This window comes from Lygodium microphyllum, chromosome 28, assembly GCF_053477565.2.
Source record: "Lygodium microphyllum isolate KBCC chromosome 28, Lygodium_microphyllum_v1.1.10, whole genome shotgun sequence".
Lineage (NCBI taxonomy): Eukaryota > Viridiplantae > Streptophyta > Polypodiopsida > Schizaeales > Lygodiaceae > Lygodium > Lygodium microphyllum.
The window spans coordinates 16,116,728-16,138,880 of NC_141162.1; the positions used below are offsets into that span (position 1 = coordinate 16,116,728).

The window sequence follows — 22,153 nt, forward strand, 5'->3', positions numbered from 1 at the left end:
TGACTAGATGTGGTAGATCTTGTACCTATCTCTATGGTCCTACTTGGACTGCCCAGTGACTAGACTTGGCAGATCTTGTACCTATCTCGATGGCAAGGTGATGCAAGGGGGAGGTGACCATGCAGGAGAGTAGCAGCAGGCAGCAGGGCGATGCCAGGGAAGGTGCAGGCCGAGGAGGAATTTATGCTACTTCATGTTGATTCTTTACATCATAGATCGTGCATGTAATCTAAAGACCTTTGTCAACCTCTGGTAGATAGATGCAGGTCATATATACAGACACACAAAATGGTAACCCTACATAAGAATCTACGGTTCTGCTCTTTGAGTTGCTTAAAAGCACAACATCTAGTTTGATGCTACCACCAATCAGCTCCAAATAATTTGGTTCCAACATTTTCACAAAGTTAGACACCTGAATAGTGTTACAAGATAGCTGTAGTTACAATCAGGTATAAATGGGTGGTAAAGAGCTGGAACCATTATTTTGCATCCAGTAACATGTCATATTTTGTCAGTGTTTTAGTTTGAGCTCTCTCTCTCTCTCTCTCTCTCTTAATCACTTGCTTCTAAGCCTGAATTCCAGTAATCTGCTGTCTTGATATCATCTTGCTGCATTCGTTTGCTGTTTTCAATATGATTGTAGGGCAAGTTATTCTTCCCTCCAAAAGCTGGATCCAGTTTATCTGTGTCAAAGAGCTCTTCCATAAGTTCTAAACTTGCAGAGTTTTTTGGATACACAAACTTCACTTTCTGGTAAGTCTTTGGATCTAGGAAATGTTTCACAACCTGCTTCCAAATCAAACAAGAGTAAGATGCTGTTTTGTGTTTGCAGATGTTCACCTGACATCAACTGACAAGAAGATATTTAGTACCTTCCAGAAAGCTTCAAAGATCCAAGGTGGGTTGTACAGGATTGCAAGTGCAAGCCTCTCTGGATAATGACTTTGCAATACATGCACAGTTTCCCGTGTTGTTTTCACTGGTACTGCAGTGGCAAATGACCACCCTGTGAAATCTATCAGCCATACCATTTGCTCTTGATCAGTTGGTAGATTCAGCAGGGCGTTTTCCATCAAGTAGACCAGGTGCCGTATTTGACCATCGCAAGATGCTGTATTCTGCAAGCACAAGAACAACATATACAGAGCATATCTCGTTCTCCAAATCAAGCAGAAAATGTTACGCTATCACTTTCAGCCAAACTTGAATTGCATGCACAATTATAAATATTAAAATCAGCCTGATTTGCATGGACAAATGACTAGAGATGACCTGATTTGCAGGCACAAGTACAAGAACAGTCCTCCCTCCCTTGTCAGAAAAATCAGCTCGATAAACTTTCCCCGTTTCACCTTCTTTTTCAACATCTGCCTGCACTCATGCGGAGGGATATAGAAGCTTTTCAAACTGACAAAGGCGCACCAGATAAAGAAAAGAACATTTGAATGGAACCTTTTGGATTTGGGTCGGGGCCTGCAATAGCCCCCAATTCAACTTCCCTCTACTCTTCTTCTAAAGGCAAAATGTGCAAAGGCCACCATTGATTGCCTTTTTCCTCTTGAGCACGGCACAACACCATCTTCCAGAACTTACCCATCGTATATCTTCTGGCTTGAAGGATGCTCTCCACTTCAGTGTCTCTTCTAGCAATTTCTTGGACTTCTGTACATCCCAACTTCTAGCTTCAAGGTAACGTCTCAAACATGCCTCTGAACAGAACTTTTTGGCTCGACCAGACAAGGGGCTCAAAGACTTCCTCAGTTCCTCGACCTACAATGTACATAGGGATGACAATGACAAAATATTAGATGCATGAATGTATGGAAGCAAACACTTATGCAACTTTGGCAGTCATACCTTTAATCTTTCTTCATCAAGTTTATCAGTTTCATGAACGCCATCAACTCCTAAGGTTCCCTGTACCATCTTATCTACCTGCCAACCCCAAGGACGGAGGCCTTTATATTCAGAGGAAGTTACCCTGCTTGACTGATCAAGATGTGTACAATCTTTTCAGCTGCTAGCCTTGTCACTGCAATAAGAATGACAAGCATTATACCTTAATTGCTGATTTGAAGAGAACCACCTCATTGTAGATAACAAAGATAACTTTTACCCACCTTAGTCTGTTATTAGGAGACACTGACAACTTAATGATCTTTCCCGACTCATTTCTGCATTATGTTTGAATGGTAATACAAAACCCAAAGCTAAAATCTATCAAGCACAATAGTTTGTGAGCTACTGAAGCCAAGCCTCTCCGTGTAGCTTGCTGCTGCCACCAACCTTACCTGCGCTTTCTGGCACCAGCACTGTGGCCCTGCCCAAACCTGGCCTCACCTTCTCTCTATCCCTGCACGTGCCTCTGCAATTCTGCCAGCCTCACCCCTCTTCTTGCCTTAGCCCACCAGCCGCCAACAACTCCACTCTGCTAGTCCCCACCCAGCTGACACTATTGCTGCCACAACCAAAAACCCCATTTCAGTCCCCCCTCCCAGTGGCTGCTGTAGCTCAGCACCTGCTGTATTAGTCTGCCCTGTTCCTTTGTAAAATATTACACGGCGCAGCGAACAGAATCTGAGAAAGAGATAGAGAGTACACAACAGATAAGAGGAGAATCAGTAAAATTCTTTAACTCCAAACAACTGATACAAAGATGGCTCTGTCCACCCGTGCGCTTCCAATGAATGAAGCTTAGATGGCGATCTAGACAGAAGATAGGTGAAGAGCTTAAGGCTAGCTGGAACAACAACTCTGACTGGGTGAAAGATGAGTGTAAGATGGCTGCGAAGGGGTTTAGCTTTTATAGCCCGCGAAGGTCGTTAGGTCGGCCTGCTGACCGACCTACCATATGAGCCTCCACTAGTCGGCCAGGGAATATTCCAGGGAATATTCCCTTTACCATCGGGCCGGGGGCGCTGCCCCCGGACCCCCGCCAGGGGGGCCGCTGGCCCCCCTGGGACCCCCCAGCCAGGGGCCGCTTCCGCGGCCCCCGGACCCCACAATAGGGGCCCCTTTTAACTCCCTTACCACGCAACTCAATGCAATGTGCCTCGAGTTGCTACCAGCTTAACCACTCCGTCTAACCCAAAGATTAGACCCACAACAGTCACCTTTTTGCCATCCGGTCACATAGACCTCATCTGATATACAAGTCAGGACTCAACCAATGTCCGGGCTCACATTTGGCTTCTCCTCATAATGGGGGCCTTACAACTTTGAGCACCATGGATCATTGGTAGCACCTAATGAGGGTGGGGCATTGATCATATCTAACACCCCCCCTCAATGTCCACCCATAGGTGAACTATCTCCTCGGCCCAATGCCGAGTCTCTGAAGATGAACTTGAAGCAGATCCTTCGTAAGTGCTTTGGTGAAGATATCTGCTCCATTCTCCTCTGTTGGACAGTAGACCAATTCCACTATCCCATCCTCCATCAAATCACGCACATAGTGATACTGGATCTCTATATGTTTGGTGCGTGCATGAAACACTGGATTTTTGGCAATGGCGATGCAACTCTGATTGTCACATCTCAGCACAGTTGGTTCTTCATCCTGCACTCCCATATGCCATAGAATCCTTCTCAACCATACGGCCTCACATGCAGCAAAACAAGCTGCCTTGTACTCTGCTTCGGTAGAAGACAATGCCACTGTTGGTTGCTTCTTACTAATCCAAGAGAAAATTCCTGAACCCAAAGAGAAACAATAACCAGAAACTGACTTCCTGGAATCAATGTCTCCTGCCCAATCTGAGTCACAGTTCCCCACAAGAGAAGTTCCGAAACTGTATGTGATACCATAGTCAAGAGTTTTCTTCAAGTATCTGAGCACCCGCATCCCAGCATTCCAATGACTCTCATGAGGTTTGTTTGAGAACCTGCTCAAAACACCAACAGCAAAACTGATATCTGGTCTGGTGTTACACAAGTAGATTAGACTGCCGACCAACCTCCTATACCTCCCAATGTCTGCTAGTGCTGATGTATCCTCAACGGATAACTTTACATTCACCTCCATAGGTGTAGCTATCTCCTTGCACTCGGTCATGCCAAATGCCTTCAAGATCTCCCATGCATACTTCTTCTGAGAGATGAAGATCTTTCCTGGCTCTTGCCAGACTTCAATCCCCAAACAATAGTGCAGCAAGCCCAAGTCTGTCATTTCAAACTCAAAACTCAAAGCCTTTCGAGTTTGGTTGATCATATCTTCATAGTCACCTGTAATAAGAAGGTCGTCCACATATAGGACAATCACTACAGACTTTTTACCATCCCTGTAAACATACAAGTTAGCATCTGAGGCACATCTTTTGAAGTTTAGGTTTAAAAAGAACCTATCTATCCGCTGGTACCATGCTCTGGGGGCTTGTTTCAGCCCATACAATGCCTTCTTTAGTTTACACACTTTGTTCTCAGAATGGGGGGCCTCAAACCCTGGTGGCTGAGCCACGTACACCTCCTCCTTGAGGTCACCATTTAAGAACGCTGACTTAACATCCATTTGGTACACTGGCCACTTCTTGTAGGCAGCCACTGCAAGTACCGTGCGAATAGTGGTCATTCTGGCAGTTGGGGCAAATGACTCTTGAAAATCAAACCCTTCAACTTGTGAAAATCCTTGGGCAACCAGTCTAGCTTTGTACTTTTCTAAGGTACCATCAGCCTTGTACTTTACCTTCCAGATCCACTTGGTGCCAATAATCTTCCGCTTTGCTGGCCGATCCACTAGCTCCCAAGTGTCATTCTTCATTATGCTGTCATACTCCGCCTGCATAGCAGCCTTCCATGATGGATCTGCAAGTGCTTCTTCTAAGTCAGTTGGCTCCTTTACTTCTCTCATAATCTCAACCATCAAGGCCATGTTGACTATGTGAGCAGAAGCCCTCCTTTGCTCCTCTATTCTCTGAGACCTCCTTGGTCCGTCTGCCTTCTCCTCAACAGATGCAGGCATAGGATTATTGTGGTCATAGAGCTGCTTCACCCAGCGCGGCAATGGCTTTTCCGGTGGGGTGATGTCAGGTTGGTGAACTTTTTCCTCATCATCTGAAGATGATGCTTCCTCCTCCTTAAGGATAGGGATAGCTCTCGGGACAGGTTCATAGTGGACTACTTCTTCGCTTGATGATAAAGTGGAAGACCTTGCCTTCTCCTCCTCCACTGTATGCGGCTCCTCCTTGAACACCACATCACGGCTCGCGATGATCTTCTTTGCCTCTTGGTCATATAACTTGTAAGCCTTCTGCTCATCACTATAACCCAAGAAGATACATTTTCTGCTTTTTGGTTGTAACTTGTTTCTCTTCTCATCTGGAACATGTGCATAACATTCACATCCAAAAATTCTGAAATGTGAAACAGATGGTTTCTTACCAGTGTAAGCCTCATGAGGTGTTTTTCCCTTGAGAGCCTTTGTGTAGCTCCGATTTAGAATGTAGACTGCAGTATTAACAGCTTCAGCCCAAAAATGGTTAGGCAATCCCTTGCCCTTTAGCATGCATCTTGCCATCTCCACAATGGTACGATTCCTGCGTTCCACAACACCATTCTGCTGAGGTGTGTGAGGCGTCGTCAATTGACGCTTGATCCCTTTGCTCTTGCAAAAGCCTTCAAACTCCTTTGAGTTGAACTCACCACCACCATCTGTTCTAAATTTCTTCACACTTTTCCCTGTTTCATTCTCAACAAGTATTAGCCATTCTTTAAACTTACCAAAAGCTTGAGCCTTATCACGAAGGAAGTACACCCACATCTTCCTACTGTAGTCGTCGACAATCAACATAAAATAAGAAGATCCCCCCAAGGCCTGTGTAGGCATCTTACCACACAAGTCAGCATGCACCAACTCTAGAGGAGCATGTGCTCTATTCTTGCTTTCTTGTGGAAATGCCTTTCTCTGTTGCTTGCCCATCATACAAGCTTCACATGGTTCCTTCAATTCAGTTATTGTAGGTAGGTGAGCAACCATACCTTGCTTTTGCATCTCCTTCAATACTGCAAATCCGATGTGTCCAAACCTTTCATGCCAAAGCTTACTTGTGCCCACTCCAGCGGTGGCTGTAAGAGCACTTAGCTCATACAGGTTGTTCCTTCTTTCTCCTTTGCCAACAATTGTGCCAGCACTATCAATAATTTCTGCACCTGTCTTCTTGAACCTCACTTCATGACCAAGATCAGTTATGGCAGCAACTGATAAGAGATTTCTCCTGATTTCGGGAACATACAACACATTTGAAAGCTTTTTGACTTCACCATTTGCAGCAACAAAAGAAATAGTACCTGTGCCCGCAGCAGGGCATTTAGCATCATTTCCAACCGTCACAGTGATGGATTCTTGTAGAGGCTGCATAGAACTGTATAGACCTTTCTTGTTGGTCATGTGACGGGAGGCCCCACTATCCAACACCCAAGAGTCAGTGGTAGATTCTTCTTGCGCCGAGGAGCACACTTCCTCAATGGTCGCCATGAATAATTCCAACTCTGCTTCAGCCGTATTGGCTGTCTCTTTCCCTTTAGTTTTAAGGGTACCATTCTTTTCATCTGCCTTCTTGACACGACAATCTGCAATTGCATGTCCTTTCTTCTTACAGTAGAAGCACTCTCCTTGAAACTTCTTCTTGCCGCCCTTTTTCTTTTTGTCACCATCATTTTTGGTGGAGGAAACACCTTTGCCTTTTGCATTGGCAGAGAATGCAGCATCTCCATTGTTGCTTCCTTCTCGGGCTTTCAGCCTCAACTCCTCCTCCATTAATAATGCACAAAACTCCTCAAAAGTCAAAGCTTGAGGTCTCACCTGAGTATTAAGGGCAGTTACTAGTCCATCAAACTTTTGTGGACAAATCCGAAGACACCTCCGAGCTAGCTCTTCGCTAGTCTTTTGTATCCCAGCGCCAGCCATCTGGTCGCGCAGATTCTTAATCCGAGTGATGAATGCTTCAACCGTCTCTCCTTCAGCAAACTTCTCCGCTGCTAGTTGATTCTCCAAGTTTTGAATCCTTGTTTGGTTTCGTGTTTCATACTGACTCCTTAGTACATTCCAAGCCTCTGACGCTTTGGTTGTATGCTGAATCAGAGTCAAAACACTGTCAGAACAGCTTGTAACTAAGGCACACAATGCATCTGCATTCCTTCGTTTCCAAGCTCGTAGAAGATCTGCATTCGGAGGAATCATCACACTAGGATTTGATGGGTCGGGGGTAGGCTGTGGTTCTGCGTCAGTCCCCAGCACAGTCTCCAGAAGCTCATAAGAATCAAGGATAGTAGTAATTTTGAACTTCCACAAGGTGTAGTTTGTACCATCTAACTTGCCTTCGCTGAAGGTTGGTGGACGAATCCTCAGTGTTTGAATAGCCGGTACAGCAGCACCACCTCCTGCACCGCTTCCTGATGCGCCAGAACTGCTTCCCGGAGTCGACATCGTTTCTCTTTGCTGTTGAAGCCTTTGCCTCTTGCACGCTCTCCGATCTCTAGAGCCCCCTGGGCTCTGATACCATGTAAAATATTACACGGCGCAGCGAACAGAATCTGAGAAAGAGATAGAGAGTACACAACAGATAAGAGGAGAATCAGTAAAATTCTTTAACTCCAAACAACTGATACAAAGATGGCTCTGTCCACCCGTGCGCTTCCAATGAATGAAGCTTAGATGGCGATCTAGACAGAAGATAGGTGAAGAGCTTAAGGCTAGCTGGAACAACAACTCTGACTGGGTGAAAGATGAGTGTAAGATGGCTGCGAAGGGGTTTAGCTTTTATAGCCCGCGAAGGTCGTTAGGTCGGCCTGCTGACCGACCTACCATATGAGCCTCCACTAGTCGGCCAGGGAATATTCCAGGGAATATTCCCTTTACCATCGGGCCGGGGGCGCTGCCCCCGGACCCCCGCCAGGGGGGCCGCTGGCCCCCCTGGGACCCCCCAGCCAGGGGCCGCTTCCGCGGCCCCCGGACCCCACAATAGGGGCCCCTTTTAACTCCCTTACCACGCAACTCAATGCAATGTGCCTCGAGTTGCTACCAGCTTAACCACTCCGTCTAACCCAAAGATTAGACCCACAACAGTCACCTTTTTGCCATCCGGTCACATAGACCTCATCTGATATACAAGTCAGGACTCAACCAATGTCCGGGCTCACATTTGGCTTCTCCTCATAATGGGGGCCTTACAACTTTGAGCACCATGGATCATTGGTAGCACCTAATGAGGGTGGGGCATTGATCATATCTAACACCTTTGCACCCCCAGAAGTTCTGCTGCTCTCTCCATCGCAGCTTTCCCCTTGTTTCGGTCAGTTGGCCAGCAGCTCACTCAGGAGGTCCTTGGAAAAACATATGCAATAGCAACCTCTGGTCATCCTCCTTGCATGTGGTTCTCTTCAAGGAACAGCACCAAATGGTCTATGCCACAAAGGAGTTGGAGGAGAGCGCGGTCTCTGGACACCAGGCCACGGGTCACTCCCCTTCCTAGGCACAGCTCCAATATTGGCCCCATTCTACCTTGTGCATTGGCACATTGCACATCACAGAGGCAATGATGATGGGATAAGGTATCTTTATGGTTCATCTCACCTCAATGAATGCACACAGGAGCTCATCAACAACTCTACTATGGTGTCCATGAAGGGGATACATGGTATCACAGCCGGTGCTCTTCTAAAGAGTTTCTCCTTCATTAGAGGCCTTGAGGAGGCATTATGGCCTCAACAGGGAGGACAACACATCTTCTTCCACAGACATAGAGCAGATGTTGGATGCAGAATTCACAAAGTACTTGCAGAAATATTGGCCTAACTACACTCCTCTTTCAGATCTCGACACTCCAATGAGCATTGCGCATCAGTCAAGATCAAGTGATGAGGCTGGTCACCTCTCCACTAAACAGAGGACATACCACTTTCAGCCCTGGATTCAGCCCTTCTTTGTTACTCCTGGTGGTGTGTGAGATCCGGATCTAAGTCACCATGGAGTTCATGACAAGTATGCGTATGTTAATGCCCATTCAGGAGGATCTGGGGTCAAACATACATCTACAGATATTTCTGTCAACTTATCTTATGTTTCATATGGGCATCCTGTCAGTGTTAACCAATCACAATCCCCTCCTATCCATCCATAAGGCCCCAACCAAGGGATTTTCATCCTCTCCCTATAGTGTGCTATCATTCTCATTCAGCTACTCATACAGTCCTATGCCTAGTCAGCCCACACACACATGGATCCACTCTATGCACGTCTCAAATGCATGGTGGGCACTTTGGGGCCAATCCCTATGTGTATTCCAATGCCCCACCCTACACACCACTTGGTATAAACACTCCAATTGCTGTCATCAAGAATCCCTTGATGACAATCATTTTAATGGGTCAAATTTTGCAACTTGGTCTAACCTTATGCAACAAGTGCTGGAGTCTTAGGGTCTTTGGGGCCTAGTAGTTAGTCTCGAGGCTATGCTGATTGGCCCACCCTGATCATATCCATCAATAAAGAGCTTGCAATACTACCACAAAGATCAAGTTGATGTAGGGATTGCTCCTCAAGTTTCACTCACAGTTACAACACTTTCCCCTAGTATCTAGTTGTTGAAGTCATCTCATTGACCACTATGTGGCAAGAGATTGAACTTGACATATCAACCTCGATCATAAGCTGCAAGAGTTGGGGATTATCTGAAAGTCAAGATGGCTGAGTATAGGCAGTTATGTGAGGGTGTGCAATAGAAGAGGAATACAAACACAGGGAGAGAAGGGAAGAAAAGGACTACAATAAAAGAAGAGAATGGAAGTAACAAATCTGCATTGAACTCGAAAGCTGAACACAATGTGGAAAGGATTGACAAGTCCCTGCGTGCAGCCCAATGTGTCGATGAGGGTACAAATCAGGCTAATGACAAATGCCAGAACCAAATGATGGAGGAGAGTCTCAAATCTTGGAGTGTGTTCAAGATCTACACAAGAATGATGACCAGCCAAGTGATTGATGGCTATATATAGCCAAATCTGAAAAAACTGGCCAACTGCTAATCAAACATGTAGTCAATTGGCCAACTGCATTAATGCAGTCACCATCAGAAACACTGGTTGCCTCATCAATGTGGTATAAATACACCCTTCATCACCCACTAAAAAGGAAATGCAAGGCTGGAAATAAACCTCAGCCAATGTGAGCACACTAAAAACTGATCGAAAAAGAAACACTATAATGCAAGCTCTAGAAAGAGTTGCCTCCTCCTTCAAAACACATGAAATGACAAATAGACGGAATGTTAGAGCTCCTAGATTTGACTTAGACTAAGGCTCATAGAGTGCAAGACACATATGACTACTAAGTTATAATAGGTTATTCACAGAGTTCACCACCATTGGCTCCCCAAAGTCAAATGACAATCAAGTCACATTATCATTTAATAAGCTACCTCCTAAATACTTTCCACTTTATGCAAGTCATTTCTTTACCCCTACTACCAACCTTCAATGATTTCAAATTTTAACTTTTGCATTATGAATGGCTCCATGATCAGGTCCACAAAAAGATCTTTCTTGAGCTAAAAATGCATTACAATCTGATTAGCTCTTTAAAACAGCCCCAAAACATGTAAATTGCCAAAAGTGTCACTAAACAGGGAGCGGTTTCTAGAGAGTTTCTATATCCCACATGCAAAACCCTAATTTGGGAGGATCCTTTTGCATCTATAAATAGACAAGCTGCCCACCATTCAGAATCCTTGTGTGCAGGTTTCTTATCTCACATGCAGATTTCAGCCATCAGCTCCAATCGACCGCCGGCTGTCCAACCCCTGCCGATTGCAGCCCTTCGATCTTCAGGACTTGGTGACCTATCTTTAGCTACCACCTTGCTATTTGGACTCCTCAGCTTGTTGTGTTTGCTGTCTACCTACCATCCCAGCCGCCAACAGTCCATGTCATCATTAGCACCTTCCTTGCTTGCGTTTAAACCTCCAGGAGCTAGGCGACAAGCTGCCATCATCAAGCAACTACTATAACATTTGTGTTTTTCTGTCCAACAAGCCACCTTCATCATTTCACACCTTCTTTGTTAAAATCTAACAGCTTTCAACTTTGGGTGATTTCACACCTTTGTTAAAGAGTATCCTGTGGTATGGTGGAGGCTTGGTTTTGTGCGAGATACACAGACGACACATAACCATTTCACAATGTCTCAGAATCCTTGGGATCCCATGGTGTCGTTTCAGGCTTCTCCATCATTGGAGGTCCTAAGGAGGTATTATGGACCTGACGAGGAAGATAACACTTCACCTTTATATTCATTTTCTTCTCCTTTTCCTAGCTTCATGATAGATGAGGAGTTTGAAGAATTCATGCGCAATGAGTATGGTCCAACTTCACTCCCTCCTACCAGCTTTTCTACTACATCCAAACCGGTTGGTGAGGTTGGCCACGTTTTCAATTAGGGAGGACATACAGCATTTGGAACAACTAGCAAACCACTTTTATATCTTAGCCAGGCCTAGTGTTAGGTTTATATGACCCTTTCGAGTCATATAAATCAAAATCCACCCCTATTTCTCCTTTTGATATGCAAGATACGTATAATTTTTAGTATGTTAATTTTAATCGAGGAGGCTCCAAACGCAAATATATATCTACAGGTATACTTGGGACAGTATCTTCTATCTCTTCTGAGCATGGAGTTGGCACTTTTCTTTCACACTTCCCTCCTGTCCCACCCACATCTCCTAAATCTCTTTCTTTTGCATTCAATAATTTAGGATTGCACTTTGCTTCTAAATCCAGTATACTCTGAGTTGGGTCTTCCATCTCTACTCCTATTTCCTTCTCTTGCTCTACACCCACTGTCACCTATCCTCAGCTAAATGCCACTTTGTACCCTAGTACATCATTAGGGGGAATGGCACCCTTTAATACTATGCCTTACCCACACCCACAAGTGAGCACATCAGTTTACCTTGGGACACGGGTGATAGGTATATCCCCCTCACTTCCCTTCAACACTCAGCTCCTCATCTCTCGGCCTCTTAAACATAGGGATTTCTATTCTTTGCTTATGGTGCGCCATCACACACTCCATGGGTCACTCCCACAAAGATTTCCATCCTTTGCCCCATGTGTCTCTATCCCTCCTACATGGGCTACTCATGCAGTCACCATGCCCCATCTGAGCATTGGAGTTACCTATTGACTGCTATGCAGCAAGAGATCACACTCGACATATCAATCTCAATTTTAAGCTTCAGGAGCTTTCCATTAAGGCAAGGGATGATCTAAAAGTCAAGTTGGCAGAATATAGGCAACTATACACTGAGCACTACTGGCTCACCGAAGTCTAATGACGATCAAGTTACATTCTTTCTAAACAGGCTTCTTGAAAAGTATTTCCACTTCATCCAGCACATCATCTCGTTGCCCCGATTGCCAACCTTCTATAAGTTCGAATGTCAATTCTTGTGTTATGCAAGGTTGCATGATCAAGTCCACAAGAAGTCCTACCCCCATTCTTATTTAGAGAGGGGTTTAGTTGCCTCTTCTTCACAAGGGAAAACTAGCAGTGGCAAGAACTCACAAGATGCAAAGGCAACTCAAAACAAGGGTGACACCCCTTCCTCAAATGGAACCAAAGAAACTAAATCCATCTGGCAACAACTTCCTAAAAAGAATAGGTTCTGCATGCATTGCCAAAGATCGGGCCATGTGGATGAGTGATGTCACCAATGAAATCAAAAGAATCACCCACTGTGTCGCAACCTTGTGGAGTTGACAATGGATGCCACTCCTACTCGGTTCTTGGCAAATGTTCTTTTGGGGACTGAGTTGGTGTAGACATATTCGGAGTCATCTGGCCTACTATGGTTCTTGGCTTTTGCAAAGAGCTTTCAAATCAAGATCTAGATTTCTTCAGAGAGAACCTAGCTCTGATACCATGTAGAGAAATACCCTAACACAAAAATACAAACACAATCATATAATAAAGCACAAACTGATAAAAGAACACAGTTGGAGTTAGGGTAACTCACTGACAATGAACATTGTGAATAGATATCCTTGGAAGTTCAACCCTCAAGAGATCCTTTAACCCCCTTTGACCTCTCTTCCCTAAACATTAAGCTCTAGCATGCGAAGGAATCTTGTGGGCACTCATGAAAGCTTCCTTTGAAGCTTTTCATTCTTGAAGATTAAGCTAGGGCAGAAGCATAGGAGTCTCTACCATCAGTGGAAGCATCCAATTCTTCAAGGCTTCATCCATTGGAATGCTCTAATCAACCGGGCTTGCTAAATGGAGAATTTGGCACCATGGTGGATCATGTTTCATCTATCTCCCCCAAATAGTGAAGAGATATGTTAATCCAATCTTAATCTCTCATTTTAATCCACTTGTTGAGCTTAATTCCTTTTGTTGGAGAGATGACGGTTGCATATGCTCTCTTAATTGAATCTTTCATTGTATGCATGTTACCCACTCGAAAGCAGTAACCCATTTGTCTTCCAATGCATCATGATTAACTCTCCATCTTATTTTTTTAACATTAACTCTTACTTGATCATGTATGCCTTGGATTAATCCCAAGTGGATATTAAGCCATTGTAAAAAAGGTAAGTAGCAGCCAGTGAGTCATTGGACTACCAAGGTAAGTCCCACCCAAGCTCTTGTTTAATCCTTGCATTTCATAAAAAGACCTAATGCTTACTTTCCAATGTACCTCATCTTGGTTGTTTAATAAAAATATATGCCATGTATACTCCGGCTAAGGAAAAAGGCTGATACCAAGTGAGGTGGTAAGCCAAAAAAAAGGTATCCCTCCATTAGCACTTAAGACCCTGAAGGGGTACACAACCCTGCTTGGGGAGAACTTTGCCCACCTCTCGCTAATCCGGAGCCCGATACTTGTATACAGGTGCAGGGATACTCCATGGTCACCTCATTCTCAATGAAATACCCCCATTTGGACACACCTTCAGTAATCATGGTACCCATATATGACACTTGACATGTATATGGTCAAAGAGATGTATGGCACTAAGATCCACTTATGCAATTAAAACAGAGCAAATGGATATGTAAATGTTATTGGGATTATGCTCAATATGCTCAAGATGTTTCTTATGATGATACTCAAGTCCCTTAGCCCATGAGCTATTCATACAGTGCAATTGGGAAATGGGACAGATAGTCACACTCACTCAGGGACAGTCTCAAAGATCCAATTATAGAAAATTTTGTATTACACCTAGAGTGAACCCTATAGCTCCTCTCGAAGAGGGCTTCGTCCCCTCTAATTTGAATCAAAAATCTCCCCAATCGGAGCTATGGTCTAAAAGTTATGGCCATTTTTGTGCACTGAGGTCACTGTGGATAGGGTGTAGACCACTCCAAGATAGGCACAAAAATCCAATTGCAGAATTCTCTGATCATTATCTGTCACAAAGCTTAATAGATTATCTTGAAGAGGGCTTCTTTTCCTTCGATTTGAATAAAAAATCTCACCGATCAAAGTTTCTTGCTGAAAGTTATGCCCCATTTACTGACAGTGGGTCCTGTGGATTGCATCTAAATGGCAGGTCAAAAAGACAAAAGTAAGACCCATGAAGAGGCCCAAAGGGAGATTAGGGACTCCGAGACCTCAATGAATGATGAACCTAAATCAGCACAAGATTATCATGGTGATATGCATGAGGAAGTCCTATAGCCTGCTCAACCATACTCTATGTTGGCATGAGCTTCATCACATGGAGAGGCATAATGACATGGTTGCCAACCATCACCATATGTTGTCTAAATTGATGTAGCAATTGAGCAAATGGCCCTCTCGAACTCTCAGACTCAACAAACCCTAGAGCAGCTCACCACTCTTGTAGCTCAGATAGCTACCACTCCGGCCCAAGAAAAGGTGAACGAGTCCAAGCACGAGTCTCAATGGTCACAAAGCATTCTTGGATCCATGGGTATTTCTCCTTCCACCTATGAAGTCTGTGATCCCTCTCAAACTAATGACGAGTCTCTTTTGAGCTCCTCTATCATATATACAGCCAACCCTCTAGTAGACCATCATCCACCATTGATAGAAGCTCCCCCACTCTTCCTAGGAGCCCCAATGAAACTTATATGGATCACTCCCATCATGGACAGTATGGTATCAATGACCAACATGGTAATACTAGCCAGCATAGCTATAATAGGCAGCATGGGATATCTAGACAACATGGTATGTACAGCCATCATGGTATATATGGAGAGCAAGGTTTCCATGGGCAGCAAGGCCCTAATGATCTCTGTAACAAGATCCTTCTCACCAAGTATAATGGGCAGTCCCCATCACCATTAGATTTGGAAAATGGACCTCCAAATTAGAGTCCTACTTTAATACTTACCCTTGCACGGATTATCAGAAAATTATCTTTCATCTCTCCACTTGTGTAATGTCCCCATTGCTTAGTTTATTTTAATATAACTTGTACGTATACATTCCAAAAATTGATTTATGTTAAAAACAAAATGGTAAAGATTGCACATTTTTAAAACTAGCTCTAACTATGAAGATAATTGAAGGAAGCCTTGGGAAACCCTCCCAAGACAAGCTTATTAAAACTATCTTTGTAATATAGAACAATAAAAAGAACTAGCCTAATGGATAGTCACTTGACAGTTAAGTGCACTTGGGTGACGATACTACCGAGATGAGTAACCTCCTAAGAAGCTTTTCCTATGAGCTAGTGGGAGCTTCTCGTGCGTAGCCAATGGCGCCAACAAAGCCTTCATAGCCATTGCCAAGTATGCCAAGACCAAGATGCCAAAGTCTATGCCTTGGTCACCGCCTTAGTTGCCGCCTTAGTCGTGAGCCTTGGAGTGACGCCCGCCCAACGACACAATTCGTGGTACTACGTTCCAAAAATGGAGCCCCCTCTCTGACATCATCGATGATGTCATCGAAAATTCTAAAAGCAACTGTTCTCTCTTTTACCCCCCCTCCTTGATTACTATATAAACAGGGATAAAGCGTCACGTCAAAACAACCCATGCACAAGTCTCTCTACTGTTGACATGACGAAGCTCTGCGCTGCAATCAGCCGAACCTCTCTCTCTCCACACCTACGCGAAAGCGCTGCTCAAATCCATCAAGCTTCTTCCATGGCTCCCAAGAGACGTCAAGATGCTGAGCGAGGTCATGCTCAGAGAGCTTCCCAACACAAGGAAGTAGCCGCTGCTGAGGGAACTCAACACGAAGCTGAAGCGCAAGTGAAAGTTACCCCCGAATCCATTCAACCCGAAGGACCGGTTATTTCAGAACAAACCGAGGTTGCAGTCATACACGGGGTTCACGATGGATGACCGAACGGAGATAATCACGTTTAGTACATAAAAAAAGAATCACTTTTAAGCTATTAACTCTACAACTTCCTAATTTTTCTATTTTATGTTATTGCTTTTTTTTTCATCTTACGATAAAATGAGGGATAAGTTAGTAATGTTAGAAAAGCCCATAGGATAAGTCTGTTACATAGATTACGATTAGTTAAAACGTACTTAAACTTACAAAGACATGTTAGTATTATCAATTGCTTTTTAGGAAAGAACACGAGAATTGATGAGGGGGATAGATTCTATGCATCACATACATTGACAAGTGTGTTAAAAATGTTTTATGGTTATGACTGCTTTTGGATTTGTGAATGATGAATTATGTCTCTTATGATTCCGAGCTTGTAACAGCCGGACGAGTTGTGAATTGTGGTGGTTCGGGACGTTGGGGTCCCCAGCCCAATGCTCCCTAACACTCTACGGAGTGCGGAAAAACTCGCCTGCAGGTGGGGGACCTATGCTCCCAAGGGAGGTAGGTATTTTTGATTTTTTATCACTCTAGCACCTAAGAGGACAAAGGGTCGAGTAATAAGTGCCCTGCTATGTAGGAGGGCTCCTAAGGCTTAGGGAAGCTTAGAGGAGATCTGAGCTAGTAAGTTCCCTGTTGATCGCAGACGAAGTGCAATCACATACAGCCCAATCCTATGAGATTGGAAGGTCCTATCCTAGCTAGACAATGTCTTTTTGCAAAAAGACGGTTTTGTACCACTCTGCGGAGTGATGATCCTGCTTATTATTATGAAATAAAGTATTTGATTTCCGAATTGTTTGTTATGTGCTCAAGATTGAGTTTAACAAACCCAGTTTAACTGAGTAATAAAAGAAAGCTGTTTTTTTTAATATGTCCAAACAGCCTGATAGTATACTTTGCTAATTAGAAAACTAAAGCAAACGCAATTGAGGAAAGTGAGAGACTTCGATCCTGACGATCGAACGCCTATGGTTGGGTGGACCCAATAAGTCGGGTAACTTTCCAACACTAGATAGAGCTGATTAAATCGTGACCCTCCCAATATCGGTAGGATTAGTTACCGAGTTTAACACCGTTTTAGGAGGCCGGAGTTCAAATTTTACCTTATGGATAGGGGAATCGAGTTACACTCTCCCCCGTCTCTCACTCTCTTTAAACCAAGTGCGGTGTTAACCTCACTCCTGCCTTTGATTGATTACAAAGTGGTCTTTCTTAGGTGGGCGTTAAATTACTGTTAGGGGTGACTTGTCCACGCTTCCCCTGTGAAGTAGACCTGAGATTCCCATGTTCAACTAAGTCCTAGGTTTCCCATAGGAAGACTAGATGGTAATGTGTATAGGTATGAATTTCGGTCGACTACTAAGAGGACTCCTCCAGGTCTGTTGGAGGAGGCACCTCACAACTTGAAAGGATTTGCCTACATATAGTGGCATTATATCAATCAAGAGAATCATCAATTTATTGATTGGAAAGACTTTAAAATGCATATGGTTCAAGTATTTGTATCCCCCGTGAAAAAAGAGCCGTTGGCAAGACGATGGTACAATCTTGACCAATGCAATCTTACTGCACGAGAGTACACAAATTAGTTTATGAACTTGACTATGTATATGGAGAGCGTTAGTGATAATGCCAAATTTCACAAGTACATTTATGGGTTGGAATTAAGCCTATCGGCAAATATCAAGGCTCAAAAGCCTACCCTATTTAATACTATTGAATTGGCTGAAAGATATGTAAGAAATACCATAAAAATAAGAGTTTTCAACAAGGTTATAGACAGCCCCGCACCAGTTATAGACAGCCCTACATCCCATTGAAGCCAACCCCATATGGGGGTGTATTTAGAGGCAATCCCATGCCTAATAGTAGTCCTAAAATACCCACTTATCCCCCCTTCCATGCTAACAGAAAACATGGCACTTTTAGGACAGCAATTGGCTCTAATGGTGAGAGCAAACATGCTAAAAATAGATACCACACTGCATCACCTTTGAATGGTTCAAGTGATCAATGGTTCATTCCCTCAAATGTTATAAAGGAGCGGAAAGAAAAAGGCCTATGCTTTAAATGTGGAGATAAGTACATAGCCGACCATGCCTCAAAATGCCCTTACAAGACAGCCAAGGTCAAAGTTTATAGCATATATGTAATGGAAGGTTGGAACAATGATGAGAAAGAATTACCTATTGAAAATGAAGAGTATACTGAGGATGTGAACCAAGAGCAGTTCTATGATCTGGAGGATGGATTCCCCTTTGACCCAGGCAGTTACCCCACCCATGCTCTTGATTTGACACCCCATCCAACTATCACCTCCCTTTGCTCCGTCTCTTTGGATGCTTGGATTGGTTCTAGGAGCCCCAACACCCTATGCATTCAAGGCAGTATTAATGGGAAGCATGTGTTTATTCTTGTGGATAGTGGTAATACACACAGTTTTGTCAATAAATCAGTCATTGATAAGCTAAAATACACCCCTATGAAATTATAGCACCCCTTGAAAGTTCAAGCAGCAAATGGCAATGAAATCAACACACATGTATGTTCCAAAGTTCCCCTATGCTTGGCTGAGAATTAAATGGCATTGGTTGATCTAATCACATTAGACATGGGCCCCCATTGATGTTGTCTTGGATTGTGACTAGTTGAAACAATTGGGAAATTTTACTATGGACTTCTTTCAGCTCTATGTGGAGTTTATGATGCATGGACAACTCATTCGCTTAGAGAGAGTTCATGATAATGCTGATTTTTAGCTAATTACAGCAAAGCAACTCAAATGGGAGTTTAAGAAATGCTAACAAATCTTTGTCTTGCACTTGAACAAGGAAAATTCAGATCAGCCCTCCAAAGTATCTAAGGATTTAGCCTTGCAAGCTTTACTTCAGGAGTATAGTAATCTATTTCAGATGCCTATAGCCCTTTTCCCTAAGAGACAAGTGGATCACCCACTTGATTTAGAGACCCATTCCAAGCCAGTGAACAAGCCACCTTATAGGCTCTCCAGGTGTGAATGTGAAAAAGTTGCCAAGCAAGTCAAGGAGTTAATTGAGATGGGCTTTAATCAACCAAGTTCTTTCCCTTATGCATCTCCCATCCTATTAGTCAAGAAGAAAGATGGCTCTTTCCACATGTGCATTGACTACAGGGACTTGAACAAAATCATTGTTAAGAACCGATACCCCATCCCACGGATTGATGACTTGTTGGATGAGTTGAAAGGGGCACGCTTCTTTATTAAAATTGATCTACGCTCGAGCTATGATCAGAGATACACATGTGAGAGGGTGATGAGATCAAAATAGCTTTCACAACTGATCGTGGGCTTTACCATTTTCTCGTGATGCCTTTCGGGTTAACTAATGCCTCACCACATTTTAGAGCCTCATGAATAAAATCCTCCATCCCTTCCTATTCAAGTTTGTGCTCATTTTCTTTGATGACATTCTCTTTTACAACAAGTCACAAGAGGAGCACTTGGCACATGTCAGAAGGGTGCTTGATATCTTGAGAGAGCATCGACTCTTTGCTAAGGAAAGTAAGTGTATCTTCATGCAAATATCAGTGGAGTACTTGGGACACATTGTTAGCAAAAATGACATACAAACTGATCCCAAGAAGGTGCAATGTGTAAAAAACTGGCCCACGCCATCCAACACTACTTCATTATGTGGTTTCCTTGGTCTCTCTTCATTTTATAGACACTTCATTAAGCATTATATCACCATTGCAGTACCTTTGACTGATCGGTTGAAGAAAGAATCATTCTTTTGGGATGCTACAACTGATCACAGCTTTACACAGTTGAAGGAAATGCTTACTTCAGCCCCCATCCTCGCATGCCCTAATTTCTCCAATGAGTTTACCATTCGGTGTGATGCCAGTGGCAAAGGTATTAGTGTTATATTGCGGTGTGATTTCTTTTGAGAACCGTAAGCTTGATGACAAGATGCAAATGAATATTTATGACCAAGAGATGTTGGCCATCTTCCACGCTATTAAGAAATGGCACTGCTACCTATATGGCAGTCGTTTTATAGTAAAGAGCAACCATAGAGTGCTCCAGTACTTCCTAACTTAGTATACCACATGATAGCTATGTAGCTCATCACTGTGCATACGTGGCTAAGCTTATGCGAGATGTGAAATCCACCTATTTTGAGGATGCAGTGGATAATGAGTATCGGGATTATGCTATGGATGAAAAAATGGCTACACTGATGGATAATGATACATGGGAGTTAGTGCCCTTACTTGAAGGCAAGAAAGCTATTGGCTACAAATGGATTTACAAGGTCAAGCATAAGTCAAATGGATCTATTGAGCGCTATAAAGGTATGGCTAGCTGCCAAAGGATATGTGCAAACTCATGGTATTGATTATGAGAAGACCTTTGCTCCAGTGGCTAAGATAGCCACTATAAGGACTGTCATAGCAGTAGCTATATTAAAAGGTCAAATCATACATCAAATGGATGTTACGAATGGCTTCTAGCAAGGGGAGTTGCAAGAGGAAGTTTATGTGGAGCAACCACCTAGTTATGTGAATAAGAATCATCCAGATTATGTATGCAAGCTTCGCAAGGCCTTGTATGGGCTAAAGCAAGCACCTAGTGTGAGAGTACAGCGATGCAGAAGCATGGGACCAAGACTGAGTGAGTAGAGTGAACACACATTCACACACAGAAAGAGACAGAAGAACAAGATCTGTTGTATAAAGTATGCTGAATACAAAGGAATACACATATGTACACGGGCGCAGTCCGTATGTTTGCGTATCTCGACCTTGACAACGTCACCCTGCTGGACACCTCGAAGTTTGTTGCAATCTGCCCAATCTCTGCCCTGAAATCTGCAACTGCAAGTGTGAGTGGGCTGGTGGCAGGCTATTTATAGCCTGAAGAAGAAGCAAAAAAAACTATCAGGTCCGCTACAGCCGACTGTACTGAAAACTGGCCGAGTGTACTGCACAGTCCAACTGGACTGCCACGTGGCAGTCCAACTGCAACCTGCATGTCTGGCTGCTGATGTGGCACTGACAAATAATAAATCTGCTCCACACACGGAAAACACTCTCAAATGACTGCCCGGCTAGAAAAATGCATATGTACACAACCTAACTGAGGAAAATGCCTGTCCAAGGGATGACAATCTCTAACGCTCCCTCTCAAATCCTAGACGAGGCATAAGGCTGAGGGATTTGGAATGTAGTCGAAGTTGAGCCTAGAGAAGCGCCTTCGTAAATAGATCTGCAAGATTGTGCTTCGTCTTGCAGTACTCCACATCTATGGTCTCATCGAGAAGCTTCTCCTTGATGAAGTGGTACTGGATCTCTACGTGCTTCATCTAGGCATGGAATACGAGATTCCGTGCCAAAGCAATGCAACTCTCATTGTCGCACTGCAAAATAGTAGGACAAGTCTAGGGGCAACCAAGCTCCTCCAACAATCTCCGAAGCCACACAGTCTCACATGTGGTAGAAGACACGGCCCGATACTCCACCTTATTCGAAGATAGGGCTACCGTGGGCTGCTTCTTGCTACTCCAAGAGATAACACTTGCACCCAAGGTAAAATAGTAACCTATAGTAGATCGCTTGTGGTCCACATCGCTAGCCTAATCCGAATCACTCCAACCTTCAAGGACAAGATCGAAAGCACCTGTTATCATGAGGACATGTATTTTTGAATCCTCACTTAACACGTGGATTAATTTTTAATCACATGGTTAAGTAAACGTTGCACATGTGAGGCGTAACTGGGGTTAGAGTAAATTTACGAGCTCAGGACCCGAGGAAATCACGGGATGTCAGAGACAAAAGTTGCTATA

The 22,153-nt window shown here is 43.8% G+C and overlaps 1 protein-coding gene across 2 annotated transcripts in view; it reads right to left on the reverse strand.

Moving 5' to 3' along the window:
• Positions 1–371: 371 nt before the first annotated feature.
• Positions 372–22,153, reverse strand: part of LOC148011198 (uncharacterized) — a 28,699-nt gene continuing 6,917 nt past the window's right edge. For both annotated transcript variants that reach the window (XM_087670660.1, XM_087670662.1), the window contains 5 exons: positions 1,861–2,035; positions 1,597–1,773; positions 1,276–1,374; positions 876–1,121; positions 372–789 (listed from right to left, as the gene is read on the reverse strand). In XM_087670660.1, coding sequence (XP_087526786.1) covers positions 556–789; positions 876–1,121; positions 1,276–1,374; positions 1,597–1,773; positions 1,861–1,929 — 825 coding nt within the window. In that variant the 5' untranslated portion in view covers positions 1,930–2,035 and the 3' untranslated portion in view covers positions 372–555. The remainder of the gene's footprint in view (positions 790–875; positions 1,122–1,275; positions 1,375–1,596; positions 1,774–1,860; positions 2,036–22,153) is intronic.